Source organism: Bison bison, unplaced genomic scaffold (assembly GCF_000754665.1).
Source record: "Bison bison bison isolate TAMUID 2011002044 unplaced genomic scaffold, Bison_UMD1.0 scf7180017864035, whole genome shotgun sequence".
In the NCBI taxonomy this organism is placed as follows: domain Eukaryota; kingdom Metazoa; phylum Chordata; class Mammalia; order Artiodactyla; family Bovidae; genus Bison; species Bison bison.
This window is the reverse complement of record NW_011494607.1, coordinates 8,217,939-8,231,993: the sequence shown is the minus strand read 5'-3', so window position 1 is coordinate 8,231,993 and position 14,055 is coordinate 8,217,939. Positions and strand designations below refer to the sequence as shown.

Below are 14,055 nucleotides of genomic sequence, written 5' to 3'. Positions count from 1 at the left end.
AATTCTCCAAGCCAGGTTTCAGCAATATGTGAACCGTGAACTTCCAGATGCTCAAGCTGGTTTTAGAAAAGGCAGAGGAACCAGAGATCAAATTGCCAACATCCACTGGATCATGGAAAAAGGAAGAGAGTTCCAGAAAAATATCTATTTCTGCTTTATTGACTGTGCCAAAGCCTTTGACTGTGTGGATCATAATAAACTGGAAAATTCTTAAGGAGATGGGAATATCAGACCACCTGACCTGCCTCTTGAGAAACCTATTTGCAGATCAGGAGGCAGCAGTTAGAACCTTACATGAAACAGCAGACTGGTTCCAAATAGGAAAAGGAGTATGTCAAGGCTGTATATTGTTACCTTGCTTCTTTAACTTCTATGCAGAGTACATCATGAGAAACGCTGGGCTGGAAGAAGCACAAGCTGGAATCAAGATTGCCGGGAGAAATATCAATAACCTTAGATACGCAGATGACACCACCCTTATGGCAGAAAGTGAAGAGGAACTCAAAAGCCTCTTGATGAAAGTGAGAGGAGAGTGAAAAAGTGGGCTTAAAGCTCAACATTCAGAAAACTAAGATCATGGCATCTGGTCCCATCACTTCATGGGAAATAGATGGGGAAACAGTGTCAGACTTTATTTTTTGGGGCTCCAAAATCACTGCAGATGGTGACTGCAGCCATGAAATTAAAAGACGCTTACTCCTTGGAAGCAAAGTTATGACCAACCTAGATAGCATATTCGGAGAAGGCAATGGCACCCCACTCCAGTACTCTTGCCTGGAAAATCCCATGGGCAGAGGAGCTTGGTAGGCTGCAGTCCATGTGGTTGCTAAGAGTCAGACACGACTGAGCGACCTCCCTTTCACTTTTCACTTTCATGCATTGGAGAAGGAAATGGCAACCCACTCCAGTGTTCTTGCCTGGAGAATCCCAGGGATGGGGGAGCCTGGTGGGCTGCCGTCTATGGGGTCGCAGAGTCGGACACGGCTGAAGTGACTTAGCAGCAGCAGCAGATAGCATATTGAAAAGCAGAGACATTACTTTGTCAACAAAGGTCCGTCAGTTATGGGTTTTCCAGTAGTCATGTATGGATGTGAGAGGTGGGCTGTGAAAAAAGCTGAGCGCCGAAGAATTGATGCTTTGAATTGTGGTGTTGGAGAAGACTCTTGAGAGTCCTTTGGACTGCAAGAAGATCCAACCAGTCCATTCTAAAGGAGATTGGTCCTGGGTGTTCATTGGAAGGACTGATGGTGAAGCTGAAACTCCAATGCTTTGGCCACCTCATGCGAAGAGTTGACTCATCGGAAAAGACTGATGCTGGGAGGGGTTGGGGGCAGGAGGAGAAGGGGACGCCAGAGGATGAGATGGCTGGATGGCATCACTGACTCGAGGGACCTGAGTTTGAGTGAACTGCTGGAGTTGGTGATGGACAGGGAGGCCTGGTGTGCTGCAATTCATGGGGGTCGCAAAGAGTTGGACACGTCTGAGCGACTGAACTGAACTGATGGGTTTAAAATTATAACTGTGGTATAATACAGTATTCATTATTATATATTACTTGTTTTATATCACTGGACTGTGATTCTGTTCATTGGATTGAAGTGGAAACTTTTCCTTTGGGTCTGCTCAGTTTGGAGCACAGGTTGGGGTGGCAATTATTTATTGTAGTAATACTGAGAAGACAGTAACAGAAACTGGTCTTAGAGATGGTTTCTCATATCATCTTCTCAAACAAAAGAATTAAAGAATCAAGTCTGTGTTCTTAGGATCAGAAAATATTGGCCTGCTTTTACAGTGTTTTAATTGTGTTTTTGAGATGCAGTTTTTATCAGCCTTCTGCACATTCTTGCTGAAGGATACTGTGACCACTAGGGGACATTGATGGCATGGCAAAAGTGAGACACATTTATTTTCAAAGTTAGTCTGATTAAAAAAAAAATCTTTAAATTAACTGATGTGACTGTCAGTACATGCAGTTAGCCTAGTTGTGGGATGATACTGTAGAGTTAGTGGAGATACAGAGTTCTGAAACACATAGAAGCTTCAGACGTTTTCTAATGGCTAAGTCTTGTCCAACACCTCTGCGACCCCAGAGGACTGTAGCCTGCCAGGCTCCTTTTCCATGGAATTTCCCAGACAAGAATACTGGACTGGGTTGCCATTTTCTTCTCCGGGGATCTTCCTGACCCAGGGATCAAACTTGTGTCTCCTGCCTTGGCAGGCAGAGTCTTTACCACAGACCTGCCCAAGAACTGCTGCTGCTACTGCTAAGTTGCTTCAGTCGTGTCTGACTCTGTGCGACCCATAGACTGAAGCCCACCAGGGCCCGCCGTCCCTGGGATTCTCCAGGCAAGAACACTGGAGTGGGTTGCCATTTCCTTCTCCAGCCCAAGAACTACAGCTTCATAATCTCATAATCCCTGGGGGCAGTACCCCCTAATTTATCTTTATAGTGGAAATTTTCAATCATACCAAAAGTAGGGAGAATAGTAAAATGACACCTTATGTATCCATTGTTCAGCTTCACTAATTATCATTTTACTGATTTTTTTTTCATTTTTCCTCTCCTTCTCCTAACAAATTTTTTTCTGAGTTTTAAAGCAAACCATAGATACCATGTCATTTCACTAAAAGTGTTTCATTATGCATCTCTAACTGAGAAGAATTTTTGTTTTTTTATAACCACCATGCAGTTATACCAAACAGAATAATGAGAAATTCCTTAATGTCATCTGATGCTTAGTCCACTTTTAGATTTCCTCAATCCCCTTTTAAAGTTAGATTTTTCAAACCAGGATCCAGCAGTATCCAAATACTACATTTTGTTTTTTATGATTCTCTCTCTTTTAAATGCTGTCACTTTGTTGGAGAAATCAGGTCTTTGTCCTATAAAATGTTCCATTATCTGGATTTACCTGAGTGCCTCCTCATAGTATTAGTTAACTTTTTCCTTTGTCCCCTGTCTGTCTTGTAAACTGGTAGTTAAAACAGGAGGCATAATTACATGTTTTAAGCAAGAATACTTCATAGTTGGTGTCGTATGTTTCCTTTTACCCTACATCAGTTAGCACATAATGTCTGGTGGACCCACTTTTAGGGGTACAAAGATGAGTAAGTAGGGACAGGTGGTGGCATGTTATTTCCTCTGTTACTCTTTAATCTGTCTTTTACCTAATTTTTTTTTTTAATCTGTTGATGACTGTTACCTTCTTCTGATATTTCATTAGGAGTTGCAAAACAATGATTTTTCTGATTGGCTAATTTCTTCATGAATTAGCTGGAATTCCTCTTTAGCAAAGAACTATTCCTTCTCAACAATTTGATTATCCTGAAATGCAGTTTGTACTGGAAAGGCAAGTTAAATTTCTGATTGTTTTATTTATCAATTTCCAGAATAATGTATTGGTATCTTACCAATGTCTGGTGGTGACTGATTAATCTTATTATTATTTCTTTTTGGAGTATCTGTTTGAACTCATGAATTTTTGTGTAGTTGATATATTTAAATCATTTATAGTCAGTATTTATTCTTATGCCCAAATTGCTTTATCCTAGGCCAGTGGGAGCCCCTTCAAGTTGATTTCTGTATCTTTTTGATAGCACCCCATCAGTCTTTGACAGTTTCGTTGTTTTCTGGTATAACGTGTTTTCCAGACATGGAATTGGTTATTCCTTTAAGGAACCTGGTTCCTTTAAGTGGAAAGTAGTATTTAGAAATAATCTAGGTATAGAGAGCATTCCATAATTAAACACATGAACATTTCTGCAGTTAAATACATGAATATTCATTCACACTAAGTGAGAAAAATAGACTATAAATAACGTCACATCAGCTCAGGTCAGGTTTTGTCCCCAAATGATCTACCCCAAATCTTAATTTTTAAGAGCTTTTTTAAAAATTATAATGACAAATAAGAGATCATGTATGGAGCTATGGTGCATTTGTTTGCTTGTGCTGAAAATTGAGGATAATAATTTTGTGGGCTGCAGAAATAAAGACTGGTTTTTGTTAAAAGAGAAATGACTGATTTCTTTGTAAATGGTAGACTAAAAAATATGTAACTTAACTAATGCCTCTAATTATTTTAGGTGTTTCTAGTTATAAATAGGTCAGATTTTCGAATATATATTTTTATGAGTAGTGCATGTAAATTTTGTTAAAAATTTTTTTTCTTTTGATTATATAACAATTTTTTAAGATTACTTGACGTGTAATAAGTTCTTAATAATAGTTTCCTCTTGCTGTTCTTCTTCTTCTTCTTATTTTTGGCTCATTTAGACCAGAGGAATCTCAACCTAAACACTATTGACATTTTAAATAGGGTAATTCTTTATTTTGGGGGACTCTTCTGTGCACTGTAGGATGTTTAACAGCATTTCTGGCCTCTACCCATGAGGTGTTATGCCACCCCACCAGTTGTGACAATTAAAATTGTCTTCTGGGACTTTCCTGGTGGCTTAGTGGTGAAGAATCTGCCTGACAGTGCAGGAGACACAGATTTGATCCCTGTTCCGGAAAGATCCCACATACCACCTAACGACTAAGCTCGTGTGCCACAGCTATTGAGCCTGTGCTCTAAAGCCAGGGAGCTGCAACTGCTGAGCCCCCATGCTGCAACTACTGAGGCTTGTATGCCCACGTTCCACAGCAGGAGAAGCCACTGCCGTGAGAAGCCTGGCACTGCCACTAGAGAGTAGCCCCTGTCACAGCTAGAGAGAAGTTGGCATAGCAACGAAGACCCAGCATAGCCAAAAAAACAACAAAAAGTCTCCTGACATTGCCAGATGTCCTCTGGGGAGGGGGGTGGGTAAAATCACCCCCAGTCGAGAATCATTTATTTAGACTCATCAGGTAACGTTTTTGATACTAAAAATAAGTTTATCTGATTAGTGAGATAAAAAGGAAGTTGTGTATATTGAGATGAGGCAGTATTTAGAAAGCCATGTTGCCACCAGCCCTGTATAAGTCACCTCTTCCTAATTTATACTTATAGTCATTTCAGTATGTATATTTTTATAGTTAAAGCCCAGTTCTCTTTTTTTGTTGGGGAGATTGTTTTCCTTTCTTAATTTGAGATTTTAAAGGACTATCATTTTTCCTTAATATATAGATTAATGTTACTTTTTGAGATTCTGTATAAATTTATTTCCTTATGTTAGCTTAGAATAGAAAATGATAACAAATTTGAATAAGAAGTGACTTGAAATAGTTAATCAAGAGCTAATCTTTACTTACAAACTGTGCTCTGCTTGCCACTAGATGGACCCATTCTCATAATGAACAGAGGAAAACTGGAAAAAAAAAAAAAAAAGCTTCCCCTCCCCAACTCCTAAACATTGAAGATAAATGAGGTTAGGCTTGTAGTATACCTATTTAATGAAATTAAAAAAAAAAATCAGGTACATGATCTTCCATATTTTTCTATAGAGATTTGTTTTGTTGAAGGTTTTTATGTTTCTTACTTCACGCTTTTCTTACTTTAACAATCTAGTCATTTATTAATACTTTGAAGTATAACAATAAAGTAAAACTTTATGTACTTATTTAACAAAGAATATTAAAAGAGCACTGGTACTTAAATTGTGTATCATCACATGACTTAATCACTTGATTGCAATTATTCGTACATATGTTATTTGTAAAAATATTTGCTCTAAAGAGATGCAAAAACAGTAGTGGTGTAGATGAGAAACATATCTAAAGTTAGAGTGTTGTTATTTAGTCTCTAAGGCATGTCTGACTCTTCGAGACTCAGTGGACTGTAGCCTGCCAGGCTCCTCTGTTGGGATTTCCCAGGCAAGAATACTGGAGTGAGTTGCTATTTCCTTCTCCAAAAATTAGAGTATTTGTTGCTTAAATTGGTCTCAAATATAAAGTAGAAAGGAAATTTACATATTGTGTTGATACATGTTGAATAAAAAAGTCTGTTTACATAAACTGACATCTTTGCATAATTTTTGAGGCATCTTTTCTTACAGAGTACTGGAGATGATGACTTTATAGAGTTTCATGATTATAGCAGCTTATTTCTAAGGAGTGTCTTTTTTTGTTCAAGGCTGATCTCTTTATTATTATTTTTTTAAATCTCTTAGGAAACTTCATTTCAGTTACATCATTGTTCTCTATTACTTTCAACCTCTGTGAATTAACCAGATCTTTCTCAGCCTATAAACGTATTAAACCTCTTATATTAAAATATTACCCTGCCCCCAAAAAACCTTTTCTTGCTCTTTTATATGTCCCTTTCCCCTTCCCAGCACACTTTCCAAAAGATTGATACTCAAATCCCTCCATTCCTATTCACCTCATTGCAATCTGGAGTCCTCCCTCTAAACAAATAGCGACTTTCAGTTCTTATCTTCATGTGACATTTACACAGTGCTTGGGACTTCCTCTTTCCCTGGTAAACATGACCCTATGTTCATGTTCTCTTTATTTTCTTGGCCCCCATGAAAGTTCATTTTTAGTCTTTTTTAAAATGCCTTCCCACCCCCTCAACTTATTCTTGAAAGGTTAGTTTTCCTCACATTCCATCTTTATTTATGTTTTCTTGTTCTACCCATTTTTAGTGATTTTTATCTACACCACAGACACCTTCTGTAGTTGACTATATGCTGATCATGAATCCACAACTCCAGCTAGACCTTTCTGTGAAGCTCTTTACCCTATTTCCAAATATTTTTGAGTCTCATAAGAAAACACTGCCCCCCTCCCATTTTTTTTTTTGTATTTTGGCCGCACCACCAGGCATAGGGATGGTTCCCTGACCAGGAATTGAACCCACGCCTCTGCAATGAAAGCGCCGAATCCTAACCACTGGAAGGTTAGGATCCCTCTGGGTCACCAGGGGACTTCCTATTAAGAACCTTAAACTCTGCACGTCCAAGTGTGCTCACTGTGTTGACTCTGCACATCCAGCTGTACTCATTGTGTTGCCCAGTAAACTGATACAAACTCCTGTATTTCGTAACTTGGTGGGTGGTATCACTGCCTAATTAGTCATCCAAGTCAGAACCGAAGACTCCTTCTACATCTTTTCTATCAGTGTTGACAGTAATTGATCCCTCAGATTGCAGATTCTACCTTAAATGTTTCTTCCGTCTGCCTCTCCGTGTTATTCCTATCACCAGGACCCTTGTCAGTCAAACCCTAATCTCACATAGAGATTAGTGGATGATTTCCTTGCTAGTTTTCTTGGCTTCATTGATGCTTCTTCCTCTGTTTTGTGTTGAACTGCCATTGAAGTGGATTTTCTAAAATGTGATAATTTAGTAATGTACACCAAGTCGTTTTTATTACATTTTCAAAGTAGTTAAAATGATTTGAGAATGCAATCATTTTTGGAAGTTATGAAGCTCATTTGTAGCTTTGCATATTATAAAGATAGGACCATACTTACCTGGAATATGTTCTGAAAAAAAGCTTAACAAAAACAAATTTCTTTTTCTCAGCAGTTTTTCCTTTTAAAAGTCTATTTTGAAACGTTATAGGCTAATGTAAAGTTGGCTTCTAGAGAACTTTAAAGTAGTATTATTTTTATTGTACTGTATATTCATCAATTTCTGTATCCAGTCAAATGTCCTGTGTGGGTATGTATGTGTGTCTTTTAGAATTGTGTGTTTGATGAAATATCTCCATATGTAAAATGCTTGGATCTTTTAGTTTTGAAATTAAACTTTAGACCTTAGAAACATTTGTAATTAATAAATCAGTATGTTATATTTACACTTTTTGCTAGTGCTATAAGTTAAATTCCAAGCAATTTAAGCTGACAGGTTTAATAGTTATAAGAGAGGGCTGAGTTTTAAAAATGTGGTTATTTTATAAAATGATTGAAATGTTTTGTTTGCAGGTTGGAATTTTGAAGTGAAATGTGGCCTCTGAAGTGATTTGTAATTTTAAATCAAAACTGCTTTATTTTCTAGGTGTTCATTGTACCCATGGTTTCAATCGTACTGGTTTCCTCATATGTGCCTTCTTGGTGGAGAAAATGGATTGGAGGTATTTGTTTCTTGTTGTAGTGAAAGAAGATATATTTAGTAATTGATAAAAAATTTTATTGATTTTTTTTCAGTTTTAGCATTTTATATTTCTAGGTTTTTGGTGAAGTAATGATTAACATGATTTCAGTGGTTTTTATTTTAGATTTGGTTAATCTTTAGAATACCATTCATTACTGATGTTTTCTACCAAGTAGCATGTTGAGTGCTTATGGATCCTAAATACTATACATTTTCTTTCCCAGATTTTTTTTCACATCTTTCAGAATTATCAGAGATAAGTTCTCCCAATATTTTGTGTATGTTTTCACCTTGGAGGTTACTACTGTTGTTTTTCATTTCATTTTTAAGTACCTTTAAAAAAAATAGCTGCTGAGTATTAGAAAAAGCTTAAATACCATAAATACCACGCACCTTATGTTAAAACCGTTTCAGAATGGTTTGTCTCTTAGTAGATTGAATGCCTTGAGAGTAGGGACTGTGGTGTCTCCATTTTATAAAACTTCTGTTGTGCTTTGTATAATAGTCTTAAATATAAAGGTATTCTGGGGGACTGAGTTACTCTGTTTAAGCCAATCAACAGGTCTTTATGAGCACCTGTTAACTTGTAAAGTGTCTTTTTAGATTCTGAGAGATTAGAGAATGAGATATTTCTGAATTTCCTCATATACTTTAAAGGTCTTTTGTTTACAAAGCCTTTCATGCAGTAAGTCCTTCTCTGAATATAATCACCTGAAGTAGACATGTGATTATATGTTTCCCTGTTCACTTATCCTCTGTGGTTCTCTACTGCATACATTCTGCCTCTGCCTTTCTGCCCTTTCAGATGCTCTAAAAGGTAACTCTACACTATGTCGACTGCTATGTCAGACTCAGCCTATGCTTAGCCTCGCTCTGGTGACCTCTGCTCTTTTAACGCTTGGGTTTGTTGAAAGTTCCTGAAAAACCAGCATGCTTTTACTTTATCTTCATGTTGCTTTTCCTTGACTGGTGTTTTCTGTTACAATCAGACCTCAACCTTTAAGGGTTTACTTAAATTCTTTACAGACTCCACCTGGGTCTCCTCATTACACTCATTGCAGTTTACCTTTAGAGTTTAGGAAATACCATGTACCTTGTGTTAAAACTGTTTCAAAATGATTTGTCTTAGTAGATTGAATGCCTTGAGAGTAGGGATTGTGATGCATCTATTTTATGAAACCTCTATTATACTTTGTTATAGTAGCCTTAAATATAATAAGAGAATTTTGATAAATCTGCATAAATGGAGAGTAGTGAGGAAATTGCATGGTGTTTATTTTCCATAGTATTGAAGCAGCAGTTGCTACTTTTGCTCAAGCCAGACCACCAGGAATTTATAAGGGTGATTACTTGAAAGAACTTTTTCGTCGCTATGGTGATATAGAGGAAGCACCACCCCCACCTCTATTGCCAGATTGGTGTTTTGAGGATGATGAAGATGAAGATGAGGACGAGGATGGAAAAAAGGAATCAGAACCTGGGTCAAGCGCCTCCTTTGGTAAAAGGAGAAAAGAACGTTTAAAATTGGTAATGTTTAAAGCTATTATTATAGTCTTTACCTTTTTCCTCTACAGGCTTATTGAGATTTATGCAAATAGAATGTTGACTATGTTTGTTTTGCTGGATTTGTAAGGTTTCTCTATACCTGTTATTTCCAAAGACTCTTTTTTTTGACTGCACCACGTGGCTTGTGGGGTCTTAGTTCCCCAACTGACGATTGAACCTAGACCCTTGGCAGTGAGAGTGTGGAGTCTTAACTACTGGACCACCAGGAAAGTCCCCCAAAGACTTTTTTTTTAATTAATTTTTATTGGAGTATAGTTGCTTCATAATGTTGTATTCGTTTCCTCCTTCAGCAAAGGAGGTGAACTTTTCAGCAAAGGAAAGTGAACTTTCCTCACTTCAGCAAAGTGAATCAGTTATACATACACAGTTATCCCCTCTTTAGATTCCCTTCCCATTTAGGTCACCACAAAGCATTGAGGAGAGTTTCCTGTCCTCCCAAAGATTCTTGATAGCCATGGATCATGGCCTTTTCTACAAAAAATTTTCAGTTATATAAATTTATCCCATTTTTATTTCTTAGGTAAACCAAAGAACTGTTAGATGTTAGATTGAGAATTTATTGTTTCTTTGCAAAAGATGTGAGATTCCAACTAAATGTAAAGTGAATATTTTTACTAGTGCTTTACAAACTTGTCTCATATTTAAAATAACTTTATACATAAATTCTCCTTTCCATGGGTGGCACTTTCATATTTTTCTGTAAAGTTGAATTCAGAAGACTCTTATTTCTTCAGTAAGCAATTCCTATTAATCTTCTAGAAATACAAGGCCTAACAAAAAACATTAGGTGTTACCTTCTTTTCTTGGTGGGGTAGTGGGATATATTGAGAAGAAAAATGCTGGTTGTGACTGTACATACAGAAGTATATGTTGTAGGCCAAAGCGGAAAGTTAGGAAAAATGTGGTGGTAATTAATTGTTAATAAAGTTAATCATTCAGGTATGTGGGATACCATTGTTGAGTAGTAAGCAGTATACCTCACAACTCATTTCTTAGTAGGTGTTGATTCACAGGCAGGGAAGAAAATGCCTTAAATGTAAATCATAAAATATAATTATTTGGGACTTAAAGTTTCTTGTTTGGAAAACATTTTGTTAATACGTACATATTTCAAACTTCAGCATTCTACCACCACTAACAAGTGTATAAATTGCTTTGAAACATGAAACTAATTTCAAAAAGAACATATTTTTTTACTCTAACTTATTTTCTGGATTTATATATATCTGAAATTACTGAATCACATACCTGGAAAAATAAGTATCATATTCTAAAGAAAGTCTACTAGCATAACGCATAGATGATTACCCTCTTATATCATTTTTATGAGGGAATTCAACTGAATTTTTTAAGAGTAACATTAATTAGAAGCATATACTTAATGTGTTCTTGAATTATGATCTAGTATTTAAAAGTGTAAAAGTTTAAACGGTTTACTGGAAAAGGTCAGTTTTCATTCCAATCCCAAAGAAGGGCAATGCCAAAGAATGCTCAAACTACCGCACAGTTGCACTCATCTCACACACTAGTAAAGTAACACTCAAAATTCTCCAAGCCAGGCTTCAGCAATATGTGAACCATGAAATTCCAGATGTTCAAGCTGGATTTAGAAAAAGCAGAGGAACCAGAGATCAAATTGCCAACATCCATTGGATCATCGAAAAAGGAAGAGAGTTCCAAAAGAACATCTGTTTCTGCTTTATTGACTATGCCAAAGCCTTTGACTGTGTGGATCACAATAAACTGTGGAAAATTCTTAAAGAGATGGGCATACCAGACCGCCTGACCTGCCTCTTGAGAAACCTGTATGCAGGTCAGGAAGGAACAGTTAGAACTGGACATGGAACAACAGACTGGTTCCAAATAGGAAAAGGAGTACGTCAAGGCTGTATATTGTCACCCTGCTTCTTTAACTTCTGTGCAGAGTACATCATGAGAAACGCTGGGCTGGAGGAAGCACAAGCTGGAATCAAGATTGCCAGGAGAAATATCAATAACCTCAGATATGCAGATGACACCACCCTTACGGCAGAAAGTGAAGAAGAACTAAAGAGCCTCTTGATGAAAGTGAAAGAGGAGAGTGAAAAAGTGGGCTTAAAGCTCAACATTCAGAAAACTAAGATCATGGCATCTGGTCCCATCACTTCATGGGAAATAGATGGGGAAACAGTGTCAGGCTTTATTTTTTGGGGCTCCAAAATCACTGCAGATGGTGACTGCAGCCATGAAATTAAAAGATGCTTACTCCTTGGAAGGAAAGTTATGACCAACCTAGGCAGCATATTCAAAAGCAGAGACTTTACTTTGTCAACAAAGGTCTGTCTAGTCAAGGCTATGGTTTTTACAGTGGTCATGTATGGATGGGAGAGTTGGAGTATAAAGAAAGCTGACCACCGAAGAATTGATGCTTTTGAACTGTGGTGTTGGAGAAGACTCTTCAGAGTCCCTTGGACTGCAAGGAGATCCAACCAGTCCATCTTAAAGGAGATCACTCCTGGGTGTTCACTGGAGGGACTGATGGTGAAACTGAAACTCCAGTACTTTGGCCACTTGATGTGGAGAGCTGACTCCTTTGAAAAGACCCTGATGCTGGGAAAGATTGAGGGCAGGAGAAGGAGATGACAGAGGATGAGATGGTTGGATGGCATCACTGACTCAAGGACATGAGTTTGAGTAAGCTCCGGAAGTTGGTGATGGACTGGGAAGCCTGGCATGCTGCAGTCCATGGGGTCATGAAGAGTCCGACACGACTGAGCGATTGAACTGAACTGAACTGATTTTACAAAATGAGTTAAGTTTGCAGCATTTATTTTTCTTTGCCAGCAGAAATGTTTTAAAAATGACATTTATTTAAAAATATTAAGTACCATTAAATCCTTATTGTTACAAAAGAGCTCCAGTGGCATAAGAGGAAACTAGCAGAGAAGTGCATGTTTCTTTAGGGGAAAAAAAATGATGTAAAATAAAAGCAAACCCAAACCTGGTTTCTCCTGTTTTTTTTGTCAGTTACTCACAGGAGTATTTAAAAATTCCTCACTATGATTATGGATTTACCTGTTTCTCCTTATAGTACTGTTAGATTTTGCTTTATATATTTTGAGGTGACACATTTCACATTCGTGTGAAAATGCCTTTATTTTCCTCATCTTTTTGAAGAACAGTTGTTCTTCGAAACCCAGGTTCTTGACTTCTGTGTTGGCATGTTGAAGATCCTATTCTGTAATTCATTTCTTTTGAGAAGTTGCTTCTTTGAAGGCAATTTCTTTTTGGTTTTGATTTTCAGCAGTTTTACTATGATGTTTCTCCCTGTGGTTTTCTTTGCATTTTTCCAGCTTCCTACTTGCAGTGACCCTTGAATCTATGGTTGGATTTTTCTTTTATCAGTTTTAGATATTCTTGGCTATTATCTCTTCAAATATTATTTTAAATCAATTTTTTCATCTCTTTCCTTCTACCCAATAGACCTTTTATATTTTATTATTTCTTAAAATGTTGTCTATGTTCTTTTCAGTACTTTCTATCCTTTTGTTTCATTTTTTTCAGTCTCGATATTTTTTTCTGACCAAGTGTTTTAATTCTCTGTTTTAAGTTTGTGCTGCTGTTAAATTTATCCATTAAGTTCTTAATTTCAGTTATTTTACTTTCACTTCTGGAATTTCAGCTTGAGTATTAAAATAACTTTCAGTTCTCTACTGGGATTCTGCATCTTGTCATTTAGGTTTTTGAATTTATTAAGCCTATTTGAAAGCCCATGTGAAGTAACTAATGTACAGCTATCCTCTGGGTCTTTCTTTTTTTTTTTTTCTTCTTGTGTCCTTTGATTTCTAGTCAATTGTAGTTTTTTGTTTGTTTGTTTTCTTCATACCTGGGTATTTCTGCTAGCTAGACATTATGTATGAAAAATTACGGAAATGATTTGCGGCTCTTTACCACGTTATCTTCCTTCAGAGAAGATTTACTTTTGCTCCTACACAAGATAGGAGTAGAGAATCTTAACTCAGTTCGGAATTGACCTGTTAAAAGCTGGGCTTTAGTTTGAGAGCTGGTCTGATTTTGGTTCACCCCAATTCCTAGAGTGTGGTCCTCTGGGAATTCTAACTGAAAGCCTGGAAAATTAAGCAGGACCTCTCCTTGATGGCCTGGTACTCTAGTTTTTGTTTTCCCATTCTTGTGATAAATGCTGAAAGTTCTGTTCAGTTTCTTACCCTCTCAGCTACTGTTTTTGAAACAGTGCCTATAGAGGAAAATCCTAGAGGAGAAAAATTATGCCAGCTGTCTAGCACATCTCACTGGAATTCCATTCTTTCTGAGTTCTTGGCTTCAGGTCCTTACCACCTTTATAATTCTCTGATGTCTTAAAACAGGTACTTTTAACTTGTTTTGTAGTGTTTTCTCATGGCTACACAATTAGTCTAAATAAGCTAGTCTGCCATTGCTGAAAGCAGCAAGCTTCCCTTCTCTGTTTTTGGA

General features: G+C 37.1%; 1 protein-coding gene across 2 annotated transcripts in view; it reads left to right on the top strand.

Moving 5' to 3' along the window:
• The window catches only part of RNGTT (RNA guanylyltransferase and 5'-phosphatase), a 240,518-nt gene that overhangs the window by 25,788 nt on the left and 200,675 nt on the right, over window positions 1-14,055 (top strand). For both annotated transcript variants that reach the window (XM_010834696.1, XM_010834697.1), the window contains exons 5-6: window positions 7,924-7,999; window positions 9,306-9,546. In XM_010834696.1, the coding sequence (XP_010832998.1) occupies window positions 7,924-7,999; window positions 9,306-9,546 (317 nt within the window). The remainder of the gene's footprint in view (window positions 1-7,923; window positions 8,000-9,305; window positions 9,547-14,055) is intronic.